Source organism: Cryptomeria japonica, chromosome 11, assembly GCF_030272615.1.
Source record: "Cryptomeria japonica chromosome 11, Sugi_1.0, whole genome shotgun sequence".
Taxonomy (NCBI): Eukaryota; Viridiplantae; Streptophyta; class Pinopsida; order Cupressales; family Cupressaceae; genus Cryptomeria; species Cryptomeria japonica.
Window position 1 is genome coordinate 202,438,894 of NC_081415.1, and position 15,549 is coordinate 202,454,442.

At 35.3% G+C, this 15,549-nt stretch overlaps 1 protein-coding gene across 3 annotated transcripts in view; it reads right to left on the reverse strand.

Annotated features, from left to right (window-relative positions):
* Window positions 1-4,362: 4,362 nt before the first annotated feature.
* The window catches only part of LOC131041338 (protein virilizer homolog), a 204,525-nt gene continuing 193,338 nt past the window's right edge, over window positions 4,363-15,549 (reverse strand). For all 3 annotated transcript variants that reach the window (XM_057974388.2, XM_057974383.2, XM_057974393.2), the window contains one exon: window positions 4,363-4,830. In XM_057974388.2, the coding sequence (XP_057830371.2) occupies window positions 4,819-4,830 (12 nt within the window). In that variant the 3' untranslated portion in view covers window positions 4,363-4,818. The remainder of the gene's footprint in view (window positions 4,831-15,549) is intronic.

Below are 15,549 nucleotides of genomic sequence, written 5' to 3' on the forward strand. Positions count from 1 at the left end.
TTGGAGTGGATAGAGATTTACAATCTATCATACCAAATTTGGTCAGGATATCAATGGTGTATTTTCCTTGATTTAGGAAAATATTATTCTCTTTTTGCCATACTTCTAGACCCAGAAAATAGTGTAGTAGACCTAGATCCTTCATATCAAATTCAGCCACAAGATCCTATTTGGATTTTGCAATGAGATGATCTTCTCCTATTATCAAGTCATCAACATAGAGAACAAGTATTAACATGTCAATATCCGATATTTTGAAGTATATGTTAGGATCTACTTCATTTTTGGAATATCCTAGCTTGGAGAGATAACTATCTATCCTTTCGTACCATGCCCCCGGAGCTTGCTTAAGGCCGTAGAGAGCTTTTTTCAGTCTACACACACAGAGATTTCTATCATGTGTAGCAAAGCCTTCAGGTTGTTCTATATATACTTCTTCCTCAATAACACCATTCAAAAATGTAATCTTTATGTCCATTTGATGTATCTTCCACCCTTTAGACGCTGCAATGGCAATAATGGTTCTTACAGAAGTATATCAAGCAACTGGAGCAAATATCTCTTCGTAATCAATTCCAGCCTTTTGAGAAAACCCCCTGGCAACGAATCTGGCTTTGTGTTTGTCAATGCTACCATCTGGTGCATATTTGATTTTAAATAACCATTTTGAAGAGACAACTGATTTGTCTTTTGGTCTAGGTACAATGTCTCGGACATTATTTTTTAAGATAGATTGGTATTCCTCAATCATTGCATCTTTCCAAGCTTGACATGTTAAAGCCTCTTCAACATTTGATGGTTCAGATTTTGTAAGCTCGATCATAAGTGCAACATAGCATGATTGACTTCTTGTTTTCTTATTCTCTGAAGATTTCATCAAGTTCCACATTATTTTCGTCAATCATCTTTCTTGCCCATAGTGGTCTTTTCTTCTTGTTAGGATTTTCAGCATTCTCAAAATTAGATGATTGTAGTTCATGATCTTCTATGCTATTCTCCCGTTGATTCTCAATTATAAAATTTTCATTTGATTTTGTGGTTTGATCATCTTCTGGACTTAGAGAGAGTTTATAAGTAGCATCTTCTTCAAATTTGACATCTCTACTTATTTCAATAGATCTTTGTCTTGGAATATATACTTTGTATCTTTTAGTGGTTTCACTGTAGCCAACAAATATGCCTTTCTTCCTAGAGGGTTCTAGTTTGGTTCTCTTTTATTTAGGAACATGAATATACACGTGGCGACCAAAGATTCTTAGATGGCTCAAGTCTGGATTATTCCCTTTAAAGGCTTCTTTAGGTGTTACATTATCTAGGATTGAATGAGGGCATCTCTTTTGAATGTACACAGTTGTATTTGAGGCTTCAACTCAGAATGAGATGTAGATTTTGATCATGCATCATGGCTTTAGCGGCTTCGATGATGGTTTTTTTTTTCCTTTCTGCGACTCTATTCTGTTGAGGATTATAAGGTATTGTACACTCCCTCTTAATCCCAACAGAAATGCAGAATTCTTTAAAATTTTCAAAGATATATTCACCCCCATTATCTGATCTTAGAGTCTTTATTGTCTTCCCAATTTGATTTTCCACTAAGGCTTTAAATTCTTTGAATTTCAATAACACTTCATTTGATTCTTTGAGTTTTATGAAATAGATCCAACTTTTCCTAGAGTAGTCATCAACAAATATCACGTAATACAAAAATCCCCCTAGTGATGGTAATGACATTGGACTACACAAATCAATGTCAACAAGTTCTAGTACAACTTTTGAATTCGGTTCACTTGAGGGAAAGGACCCTTTTGAGTTATTCCCTAGAGCACATCCTTTACAAGTTCCAACATGATCAGATTTTAGATTGGGCAATCTTGTGGCAATCTTTCCTATAGAAAGTAGGGCACTAAATTGGAGATGTCTTAATCTTCTATGCCAAATTTCATTAAAATTTGATACTTCATGATTTAGTGCTTGTTTTTTAGTATTGCATAGTTTATATAAACTACCATCTCTAGATCCTATAAGAATAGCATTCTTTATGTTAGAATTTTTAGGCCAGAGTAGAAATTTATCTTCATAGAAGGTGACACAGTATCCTTGATCAGCTAGTCCTGAAATAGAGACCAAATTCTTTTTGATACCTGGTACAAAAAGAACATCTTTCAATTATAATGTAACTCATGTTCTTAATTGAATTGAGCATGTCCCAATTTCTTTCACTAGATAGGTAGAATTGTCTCGTATTGTAACTTCTTCAATTGAGTGCCCTTCAAAGGTTTCGAATTGATCTCTAAATCCGGTTATGTGTTGTGATGTTCCACTGTCGATTATCCACATATGTTCGTTTGAGTTTAGTTCGCTTGATAAGGCTAAGAAGAATAGAGGATTCTCTACTTCCTTGACTTCAACTATGGTTGCTTGGGCTTTCTTTCTTTCTAGGCAGAATCTGTGAGTGTGTCCAAATTTATCACACCTGTAACATTCAATCTTGGAGAAGTCTCTGCTTTTGTGATTATTTCCTCTCTTCCGTTTGAACTTCCTTTTCTTCCCTTTGTCACTTGTGTTAGCATTTAGTGCTTGAATTTCTCCCTCTTTGTTTGGACCCATCCCTCTTGTAATTAGTCAAGAATCTTCTTGAGTGCAATCGTTCTTGAGTTGATCAAATTTCGATAGTGTCAGTCGAGCACTAATGCCTTGAATAAAGGATTCTCAACTGGATGGTAATCCCTTAAGTGCTATTAGAGATAGCTCCATATCATATACATTATTTCCAATAGTTGACAATTGGTCTTTCAACTCTGAAATCCTCATGAAATAGGATGCAATTGTTTCTCCTTTGTTCGTGTAGATATGCATTAATTGTTGTTTCAAAGTGAGCAATTTGCTTGCATTATTTATTTCATATGAATTTTGAATGGTCTTGAGCACATCAGAAGTTGTAGTTAGTTTTGATATGGTTAGAAGAATGTGATCTTTAACAGCATCAATTATTATTTTCTTAGCCTTGTTGTTGTGTCTTTTCCAGGTTGTTTTCTCTAGTTCGTCTTCGGTCATCTTTGTATCTTCTTCTATGTATGTATCTAGTTCAATTTCTTGAAGAATTGCTATTATTTGAATTCTCCATGAGACAAAGTTGGATGCACCTTCAAGTCTATCCTCCACTCTAACATTGTTCACCATGATTGTTCTTCCTTTGTTTCTGAATACAAGTCTGAATTTTAATTAAAAATGTCAATATCTTTTATTTATTTCTCTACCAACTTGGCTCTGATACAATGTTAAGGAATCTAGATTAGAGATAGAGAAAACAAAGTCTAATACTATATAGTAAGAACAGACTTTCAATGAGATCACTGATATGAATATATTGATCACTGATGTATAAAAATGTTTCTGTGAATTAATATTTGATGAATATTATCGACTGCTTGTTGGATCATGAAATTGCCACTGTTATTGATTTCATTCCCAGCAAGTGTTGATGTCGTTGTATATGTATAGTAGTGAAAGGTCATGTCTACGTAGGGGCATGACTTCTACGTGGCTTATGCCACATAGAGTCACATGGTCCTACGTAAACATGACTCTTCGTATGCATTAGTCACCGTTATAGTTATTGGGTATGCATCAAAACATTTGCGGTGCTCAATACTATCGGGTTTAATAATATTTTGACTTTGACCGTCATCGGTTAATGCAACAATGACAGTCACACACACACACACACACACACACACACACACACATATATAGTTAATCTGTTGTAAGCAATCGGTAACATGTGATATATATATAATGTTACTATCAATCAATATATAATGTGATATATATATATATATATATGGTGCAAAGAATCCTTTGCAAGCATCTTCAATAGACCATTGGGAAAAGCAAGTTTTGTGCATCAAAGAAGCAATTTAGGTATCATGGATGGTTGTAGGTGCTCTATCACGAATGAACGCAATTCCAAGCTTCTATACACTTTCAAATAGGCTTTAATATAACCTTGGCTGGTGCCAGATGAAAAGTTATACTTGTTAAATATCACAGCATGTCGCACCAATATATTTTAACTCTTCTTGTACTCAACGAATTTTTGAAATGCTTTGAAGGTTACATGATAAATACAACATATTTTACAAATGCAACAAGCTAACAAGTAAAATTTTATGTGTCAGCATAATGATTACATTACAGACCCATAATCAAACTGAAAAGAGAATAAAGTGAGATGGTAGATTATACAAATATAGCAATATTGGATCTTTCATGCAAATTATTGGAATATTGCATCTCCAATAGCCAAATTGCAAAATTAATATTTAATATCACCTGAACAAACACATCTCTGATCCAACACACTTACAAATGATGGCACCAGCATTAAAGAGTCAAAAAAATTTACAAAAGTACACGTCAACATAATCATCTGGAAAATGGAATAAACATTCAGATTTTAGATGAACATCTTCACATCAAACTGCTACTGAGATTCACATTTCACGATTCCTGTATGAAGTTATTTACATTTCTGAAAGAAACTGAAAATTAATGGCAGGTACAATATATCTTTCAAACTTGACTCCGAAAGCTTCTAACTTGAAATTTAGCACTTATCCAAGCAACAATTAAGCTCAAATCTAAGGTCTGAAATAAAAACTATAAGCACTAACTGGTAGAAATAGAAAGTTGTAATAGTTGTAACACAGAAGCAGCCATGCAGTCCAAATCTCAATCTGAACATCGCATGGTTCTGTTGATGGGCAAATGATTTGTATTCATCAATGCTATCTCACTCTAAGTACATAACGACCACTGTTATAGTCTTTCCTGTGAAAGCACAAACAATAATGTTCACATTGTCAACCACATCTGCAGTATTTTCAGACTTTAGAATTCACAAAGCTAAAGCATGTTAAAGATGGAATATAAAGCTATTTTCATTCCCACAAACATAGAAGTTGAGAACTGAGATAGTCGGTAAGCAAGGGTACAATATAATTTTCTTTTTACTAGGCACATAGGCAGTTCATGGTCAAGTTCTCATTCAAAGATGAGTTTTCTAAAAATGACAATCAAATTCTTCCCACAAAAAGCCCAGGTGCCGCATGTAAAAACAAAAACATATTATTGGCCACAGAATACCAAATAAATAAATGAGCCAGAAATGTCTAATGAATAAAATAATAAGAACCTGTAGAACTACCTGATGAACAAAACAGTATGAGCTTTGATTGACTAATTGAATGTAACTAATTTATGGAGTTCCAAAGATACATGGATGTTTTGTCGAAAAGATGGAGAAGTCAATTAAAACCTCATAGATAGAATCTTGGATTACCATTACTTTTGTCACTAGAAACAAATTAAATAATATTCAAAGTTCCAAAGAACTTCCTCATGGGGGGCCGGGAAGATGGGTTTTGGGGACAGTGGGACCAAGGGCCTAAATTTGGGGATTGCAGGAAGATGGCACTGATATACATTTAGTACTGTGAAAATTTGTTATAAAAAGATGTAGAAGGAATAAGTATACAAATGAAACACTGGCAAACTAATAAAACTACTAAATGGTAAACTTTAAACTAAAGTTGTAATTAAACACATTGCAATGAATGCATTAAACATTTGAATTTCAAACTGAACATTAATAATGAAAATGTCAAATTCAAAATTTATATTATATGCAAAATTTCACAATGATGATTACAATGAAAAATGTTCAAAATAATAAAATGGAGTGAGGTGAGGCCTCTAATCATCCCCAAGCTCCTCATTACTAGAACTATTAGACTCCACATGCTCAAGCTCCTTCAAACTAGTACCAATTAGCATCATTTGTGCTGGCTCCTCTACATCCCACTACAATGTTCAACTCTCCTTTTACATGTCATGGGGTCAATGAAATGCAAGGCACTATGTAGTATGTACAACCCACAAACTTTTCAATTCTTCTAGAGGTAAGCCTGTTCCTCTCAGCAACAAAAGAACTAGAAACCTGTGATATCAACTAAATGGCTAGAGATGTAGTCAAAGAAGTCGTCTCATGCAAGATCCACCACAAAATTGGGTCCTCTCGTGCCATAGTTTCCCTATCCATCCTGGCCTCCACAGAATAATCCCTAAAAGTGGCAAATTTTATCCTCTCAATATGATTGATGTTGTCACTAAAAACAAATTAAAATAATATGCAAAGTTCCAAAGAACTTCCTAAAGGGGGGTGGGGTGATGCGGGTGCAGCGGGGGATGGGTTTTCGGGGCAGTGGGACCAAGGGCCTAAGTTTGGGAATGGCAACAAGATGGCACTGAAATACATATAGTACTGTGAAAATCTGTTATAAAAAGATAAAGGAATAAGTATACAACTGAAACACTGGCAAACTAATAAAACTACTAAATAGTAAACTTTAAACTTAAGTTGTAATTAAACACATTGCAATGATTGCATTAAACATTTGAATTTTGAACTGACCATTACTAATGAAAATGTCAAGTTCAAAATTTATATTGTATGTAAAATTTCACAATGATGATTACAATGAAAAATGTTCAAAATAACAAAATGGAGTGAGGTGAGGCCTCTAATCATCCCCAAGCTCCTCATTACTAGAACTGTTGGACTCCACATGCTCAAGCTCCTTTAAACTAGTACTAATCAGCATCATTTGTGCTGCCTCCTCTACCTCTACATCCCACCGCAATGTTCAACTCTCCTTATACAAGTCATGGGGTCAATGAAACGCAAGGCACTATGTACAACCCACAAACTTTTCAACTCTCCTAGAGGTAAGCCTGTTCCTCTCAGCAACAAAATAATTAACCTGTGATAGCAACTAAATGGCTAGAGATGTAGTCAACAAAGTTGGCTCATGCAAGATCCACCGCAAAATTGGGTCCTCACGTGCCATAGTTTCCTTATCCATCTAGGCCTCCTCAGAATAATCCCTAAAGTGGCAAATTAAGTCCACTCAATATGATTGATGTTGACATTTGTAGAATCATATATCTATTGGATGGCCTTCATGAACCTTGCCTACATCCTAGCATCTTGTACGAGTGTAATTCTGCTAGGGCTTTGCACATAACACTTTGGGTTCAATGCAGAGACGACCATCTACAAGGGAATGGTGAGCTTCTCCCATCTCTAATAAATGATTGGTTGAATATATTCATTGTAGAATTGCAATGTTGGGTTAAACCTTCCTTTGGTCAAGCATAGAATCAATGCATTCATACACCTTTCCAATGCTATCTGCAGTTGCATCCCCATATAAATCACCTGGAAGATGAGTGTAACGATGGAGACAACATATTTTACATCACCCCAAAAAACATCACTCTTCACCACTTCCTGAACCCTCTTCTCTTGGTTTGTCTTCGACTTATACCAGCAATTGCATTCTACTATCATACCATTAGTTGAAATGCCTCTTGCAACTCAAGCATCCTTTCCAAGAGAATAAAATACGATGCATATCTGATCTCTACAAGTTTCAAGAATTCCTTCTTAAATAAGGTCCTAAAGAGTGCAGCTGATTGTGGTGGTTACAGATAAACATCCATACATCTCTAGCATCATTGATAGTTGCTTCAATCCGTTCAATGTTTCCCATGTCCTTGAGTGCATTATTCATGGCATGCAAACAACAAGGAGTAATATACCTCAATCAACTTCCTTGCAACTTTGCACACATGGGCCTCATCTGTCACTACTTGGACAACATTTTGTGGCCCAACCTCCTTTATATCATCTTTGAGGATTTGAAATCGAAAACCAGCATACTTGCAATACCCTAAACAATCAACAACCCTAAGAAAACAAGGGCCCTTTGTACATGTAAACATGATATTGATGAGTGGACAATGCCTAATATTCGCCCACTCGTCCATGACTATGTTGCATCCATCTTTGACCCAAGATTCCTTCACTTTCTCTATTAAAGTACTTATCTCAAATAATTCTCATCCAAGATTATGGTTCTCAATTTTGTTTCCCCTTGTTGCACATATGATGGTCCTGCTCACGCTATCTTTGCCACCACCTCCTTATAATAATTCAAGTGAGACACATGGAATGGAATGTCATTGGCACATTGAATAATTCTGCTAGTGGGTTAAGAGCATCACTTGTCATCTTGTTTTCCCCCCCAGCCTATATTGCCCCTAAAGTAAAAGAAATTGCCAAATGTTCAACAAGCCTCTACTAAATAGTATGAGTAGAACCTTGTCTTTGATGAACCCTCAACCTTAGAGACAAAGAAACAAATGTAGTTGCATTGTCTTCACCACCTAAACCACTTCAGTTACATGTCTCAGCCCTATAGTTCAATTTTTCTTTCAACTTCTCACATACATCCACACCTTTTCCTCAAAAATGAAGGACGTGGGTATTAAATCTGGTAATATTACCTTGAAATTCAACCTTACCAAAGTGGCACTTTAAAAACCTAGTACCCCCAAATGCCCAAGGGTTGACTTGTAATTTTGTTGCAAATTGTCTTACAAGCAAGGTTGCGGGATATGAGAACATCCTACCCCTAGTACACGTACCAACATACCCGATATGGATACAGTGTGACAGCTCAAATATGGCCTAGAAACCATGCCTGCCTAGATCTAGACTTAGGTTAATTTTACAGCCGTAACAGATACATCTGGATTCGGCATTTTGAAAATTTGTGTCGTTTCCAAGTGAACACCAGCTTGCTCATGTTCTAAAATAAACTAGTTTTAAATCCTCGTAGGAGTTTCGGATCTCAATTTGTGAAGCTGACGAACGATGGCCAATGGGAGAAGCTAGCAGGTGAATGAAACCCAGTGTAATTGATCTCCACTCAATGACACTTCCATCCAACAGATTGAATGGTGAGGGAATGGACTCCAAGTTCTTGTTCTTCTTCAGTCAATTAAAAGTTTATTTTTATACAAAGTTCAAAGTTAGGAGAGACAATGCAAAGGCATTGAGACTAGATTATTTAAGTTATTTTTAATATTTAAATTTATTTAAATTTCAATATATAAATAGTTAAATACATTCACATTTAAATTTAAATTAAAAAATAAAATTAATTTAGTATAACTATTAATAATAAATAGTAGTTAAATATTTAAGCATTTAATTATAAATTAAAAATTAAAAATTAAATATGATTCAAAAATATATTAACATTTAAATAATAAAATTAAGAGTTTACATACATACATATATATATATTGTTGAACATAAAAAATTTAAAATAAAATAAATTAAATATGATTTAGAAATATATTAACATTTAATTATTAATAATAAATAATAGTTAGTGCGGCGCGCGCGTGTGTGTGTGTGTATAGGGGGGGATCTTGAAAAATAGTCATATCCGTACCAAATACCGTATCCAAAATTGCACCCATATCTGTGCCCATGCAACTTTCCTTAGAGGAGAATTAGGATCAAAAGGACCCTCAGAAAATTTGGCAAATACTATAGAAGGGCAACAAATATTTGCACTCGCAATGGAACTAGTGGTTTGGGTTTCACAGCCATCCCTCTCTACTTTTGCACTTTCATCAAGTGCATAATCAGATTCAGTTTCACTTTCAACTTCAACCAATTGAGGCTCAAGTTCAACCTCGTCCTCACTCATCCCATAAGAACTCATGGTGACACTGCCATAAATGATATAATATAATTTTAAAATATAAATTCAAACTATGCATAATGCAAGGAATTAAGACACAAGGATTTTATTTTTATTTTTCAAGTTGCACAAAGCACAGAAGTTAAGGATACACAAATAAAATCTGAATCGTTGTCAAAAAAGGATTTCACTTTTGTTTTTCTTACTTCAGATTGCATGAAGCACAGAAGCAAAGGATACACAAAAGTTATAATCCTAATTTGACAAAATATAAAATTTGAACATCTAAAAAGTAAAATAAAATATGGCAGCTTGCTGCTATATAATTGAAAAAGGCAAAATTTGATCATGAATCATTAATATCATATTTATTATTCACTCATTCGTTTGCAAAATTGAAAACTAAACTAATATTTCAATTCATAAATTGTAGTGAAAGAACTTAGAAACTTTAACTAAGTAATAAAATTACAAAATTGAAAAACCAGTCATGGAAGAAACCTACTTCTTTGCTTGAAATTTGAAAAATGCTTGAGTTGACATCCCTCCTCTCCTCTTCCTGCTCTTCCTTAATCTTCTTTGTCTTCACTCACTCTTTCACCTTTCACCTTCAAGCTTGCTACTCTCACACACACTACCATGGCCTATCTGCTTTCTATTACTTTTTTGTTGAGTTGAAATGAGATTGGAAGGCAATTTATAGAGTTTTGGTGATTTGGGTCAGGATTATAGGCTGTTAGTGTTTGGGCCTATGGACCAAGTTCAAGAAAAAAGATTGATTTTAAAATAACGATTTTTTTGTATGTCATGCCACAAAAGACACCTAGGCATACTCAAGACATTTGGGGAACTCCTAGGACTCCGTGGGACCTCTCGAGAACACCCTGATGTCCCCTAGAAGTCCACAAATAAGAGTGAGACATACCAAAGACGTCTTGAGGGCAACAGGATGTCCCCTCCAAGTCCCCACATCCCAAAGACGTCTCTGTCCCAAAAACACAAGGATTTAGGGGGTGTGGGGCATCCCTGTGGTACACAAATAATATTCAACTTATATTGGATCAAGTGGTGCAAGCTACCTTATAGGCTGATGTTGTGTCACAGGGTTCACCAAAGTTCATGCTTTAAGTTTGAAATTTGACAAACATTTAAAATAGGCATTGAATGTGCAAAAGTTCGCGTGTCTACTCATATGGAAAAAAACGCTACCTTTTTTTTAGAATAAATTTTCACAAAAATATTTTCAGTAGGGTTTTTTTACAATTTTTCAAGCCAACGTAGTCCATGAGTGAGTTCTTTAAGCTATGGCGCAAATTTTTTTTGCTGCCAATTCCCATATTTCATCCAATCCCTTGCTAGCAGCTAGGGAATTTCATTTGTGGCGTGTAACAGAAAGGACGAGCCACACATTTCCTTGGAGAGCATTTCTTTTGTAGCGTGTAACAAGAGTTGGAGAGACGAGCCATGAACCACACATTCTTTAGCATGAATTTCTTTAACAGAATTTCTTCGACAAATTCCTAAGCATAGATTTCTTCTGCGAAGTTTTGCATATTTTCTTCAGCTTTAGGTTAGTCGGTAATAAGCCTTTCGAGAGTTGAGTATTTTTTAATTTATTATAGGTTTTTGTTTAGTTCTTCGTATCCTTTATAACATTATAAATATGAAATTTTATAGGGACCGTAGCATCTCTGATAAAGCTGCAGACAAATTCCCTGTAATGGATGAGGAGAGGAAGAAAATAGTTAATTCCTATCATTCCCCGAAACGAATATGCAGGCCATGGAGGTTTGTTTTATTTGCTGCTATTACTTATATCACGTTGGATGGGAGATTTACCAGAGCATATGGTCACCATTTTGTTTTTCTGAACCATTTTCGCCATGAGGAAAAGGTGAGTTTGCCGTATTACCTGGCCTGCTCTATGGACCACACAATAGAGGAGATTCAAAAAGATCCTAAAGGTGACCACGCCCTGCACCAGGGTCTTATGGCTCTGGTCTATAAAGTGCTTAAAGAGAAGAGTATTGAAAAACCTATAAAAGGAAAATATGCTAGAAATAAGGATACGGAGAGTGAAGCCAGCGGCTTCAACTTTGATTCGGAGACTGAGGGCGGCTCGGAGGAGACTAGCAAAAAAGGCAAGAATAAGGCTGTAATGTCCCTACTAGTTAGAGATCATTATCCTGCAAAACAGATTGTTAGAATACAACATATAAATATATAAATAAACCATTTTTAAATTTGCAATCTATTTTTAATAGTTAATTAACATAATCATAATTTTAATCTAATAAAAAGGATACGGACGCCATATGGCGATATATTCTTAGGCTGCCCTGAAGCTCACCTTCTTGGAACCCATCTTGGTTCCAAGCCCTCCAGGAAGTCGAAGGTGAACTTCGACTCCTGTCTTGGATGTAATTTCTTACATCCAAGCCATCCAGGAACCAAGCTTTTAATTTGATTCCTATCTTGAGTGTAATTTCTTACACCCAAGCCATCCAGGAAATCAAAGGTTAATTCGATTCCTGTCTTGGATGTAATTTTTTACATCCAAGCCATCCAGGAACCAAGGTTTTAATTTGATTCCTATCTTGAGTGTAATTTCTTACACCCAAGCCATCCAAGGCAGACCATAAGTCAATTCCTTGCCTTGGGTGATGTTCCTCATCACCCAAGTCCATTAGAGGGGACCGGCCAGATCCAACTCTTCTTGGATGAACATGTCAACCAAGCCATTCATATATGCATATAGATCATCAGTATATATATATATATATATACTGCCAACCAGGGATTCGCGTATCCCTCCATTAGGCATCAGGGAGTTCCCCCCCCCCCCCCCCTATGGCCTTCATTATTTAATCCTATTTATATTGTATTTGCCAATTTATTATTATTTCCATTTCGTATTTCACATTATTAATATATATTCTTAACAATGTATTTGTTAACATATATTTTAAATATACCTAACTATCAACATATTGTTATTAATCTCCTTAATTAAATCTATATTAACATGTTCATTCCCTAACGTGTTAATCTGTATCTTGTATTCATTAAATAAGTAAATAACATTACATGCTAATTACCTACATTCCTTGTTATTAACACATTATTAATTAAATACTGAAAGTTGTCATAGCTTACTAACCCTATATTCTAGTTACATATATTAACATATTAATAACCTTACGTGAAAAGCATACCACACATACCTGTTCGTACGCAACCACTCTCTCTTCTTCCTTTCCCACCCGCTTGCTACTCCTTCCTTTTCCTTTCCCCCATATTTATTAGTCTCCCGTGAGGGGCTATACCCCTTCACAGTGCCCTTCCGTATGGAGGGGTGCGGTGGTGATCACAGCTTGATCACCGTCGCACCTCTTGTGCGGAGGTGATCGGGTGTGGGGGGAATTAAATATATAATTGTTTATTATTTGTTTTGTTTATTATATATTATTTTATTATTATTTTCATTTTATTATTATTTTTATTTTATTTTTATTATTATTTTTTTATTATTTTTTATTTTTTATTTTTTATTTTTTATTTTTTATTTATTACAAAGATTTATTTAAATAATTCTCTTTTGTCCTATTAAATATCTGATTGATATTTACTATATGATTAAATATATTTTATTAGTTTAATCATTAATTTATTTATTTAATTAATCTATAAATATATTTATGCAAATACTTTTACATTATGTGATACTTTTAGGGGTTATCACAAAGGCTAGGAGGAAAAGGATTGTGGTGGATTCAGAAATTTCGGAGTCTGAGGCCGAATCCTTTGAAGGGAAATTTATCAAAAAGAAGAAAGGGAAAGTTACTGGAAAGCAAATGCAGAGGAAGCAGACAAGTAAGGAAAGCAATAAAGAAATCAGCCAAATCCTGATTGATTCTGGAGAAGAAGCAGAGGAGAATAAAAAGGATGAGGGACAGGATAAGGAGGGGGAGGAGAATCAGGTCACGAACAACATTGAGGGTTTGAATGCCCAAGACATGCAGAAAGAGGAGCAAGAAGACAAAAGTGGCAAGATTAGTGACTATGTTGGTGAGAATGCGACTATAAAGGGTTCCTGTGAGACTGTTGGTACGATGGTGAAGGATATTGGTAGCTTGAAGAAAGATATGTTGACTGTCAAAAGAGCTATGGTGGGAAAGAAACCCCTAACGGAAAATGTTAAAGAACTGGCAGTTGCTATTAATAATGCGGAAGCCATTGAAAGCATGGTGGGTAAAATTATTGCCATTGAAAAAAAAGTTAAAGAGATGGAAGAAAATAAAGGGGGAAAGAAATGGACACTGCCAGAATTGATAAGATGGAGCTCACTGTTAAGAAGATTGCAGAACAAAATTTCCAAATCCTTAAAGCTTCGGTGGATAACATGAACATCTTGATCAATAGAATTGAGAGCAATATTGAAAAGGAAGTTGATAAGGATCAGCCGAACAAAAAAGGCCATGAGAAGAGAACCAGAGCCAATACTAGGATCAAGGGCAACATCAAAGGTCGTGAGCTGGAGGAGTTAAAGACTTTGGCGGACAACATGAAGTTGATGATTGTCCAAGCTGAGGATATTATGAAAAGCATATAGTTGTCTCTGTCTGTCTTGGCAGTTGTCTTGTATCTGTCTTTTTTCTGTCGTTCTGCTTTCCGAATGCTGTCTTTTCCTAGTGTTTTTACGTAATGCTATGTTTTAAAGGTTGTGGTCCCTTTTTGTTAGGTTGGGATCTGTTTTATCATTTGAAGTGATCAGGCACGGTGTTTTCTAGTCTTTTCTATATTTCCTTTGTCAGTTGTCTTGTATCTGTCTTTTTTCTGTCGTTCTGCTTTTCGGATGCTGTCTTTTCCTAGTGTTTTTACGTAATGCTATGTAATGCTATGTTTTAAAGGTTGTGGTCCCTTTTTGTTAGGTTGGGATTTGTTTTATCATTTGAAGTGATCAGGCACGGTGTTTTCTAGTCTTTTCTATATTTCCTGCTTTGTAAAAGGTTCGGGTTCTTTTCAAAAACCTGCTTTTACTTAATCAAAACATTATAAATATGTATAATTAGCCATATAAAAATTATTTTTTTGTTGAAATTTTATTAAAAATTAACATTTAATAGATTTAAATTTAACATTATTTATTTTTAAATTTTTGTTTTCGCTAGATAATGCGTCATTGCAGAAATTTTATTGACTTAAAAAGTATATACAAAGAGTTTAGCTTTTGTCCAAGCCTAGATGCTTCAAGATAGTCACAGCGACCAAAAAGCACCTCCCGAAAACTACTCATAACAACAAGGTAATAATCACAAAGAGACCAACAAAAACTAACCTACAACTATTGGGTGCAATGCAAGGTCTTTGTAACATCCCTTTGATCATATATTCTATCATATAGTCTAAACCCCGACAACACCGAGCCAAAACACAAATTGGTTGAGACAACCATCAAAAGAAGTCTTCAGTCTCAAAAGTAGGAACCATACTACATCAAAAGCGAATAGTGAGTTGCCAACAACCCAGCTCTTGATCTTCCCAAAAACGGACCCTCTTTTTTTGTCATTCTTGAGGCAAGATTGAAAACACAAAAACCAAAAAAGAAAACCTTCTCAACTTTTCAATCACCATCATAGAGGCAGGCCTCCTTAGCAAATTCCTCCAACCATAGCAACTCACTGACCTCAATTCCAACAGCCTTGCAGAGGAAATCCCTCCCTATCGTAGCCCATTGCTTGTGTCGCGCCAAGTCTTGTGCATCCAAACTGAGAATGAAGGGTTATCTTACCAATGCCACCCAAGCTCAAAAACTTCCAAAATATCATCCAGCCAAGGGATACCAACTCTCAATTTTGTTGGCAACAATGCAACAAACTGAGAGGGAGGGGAGGGGCAATGCGATGAATCAGTTTGCATAAAAACTCAC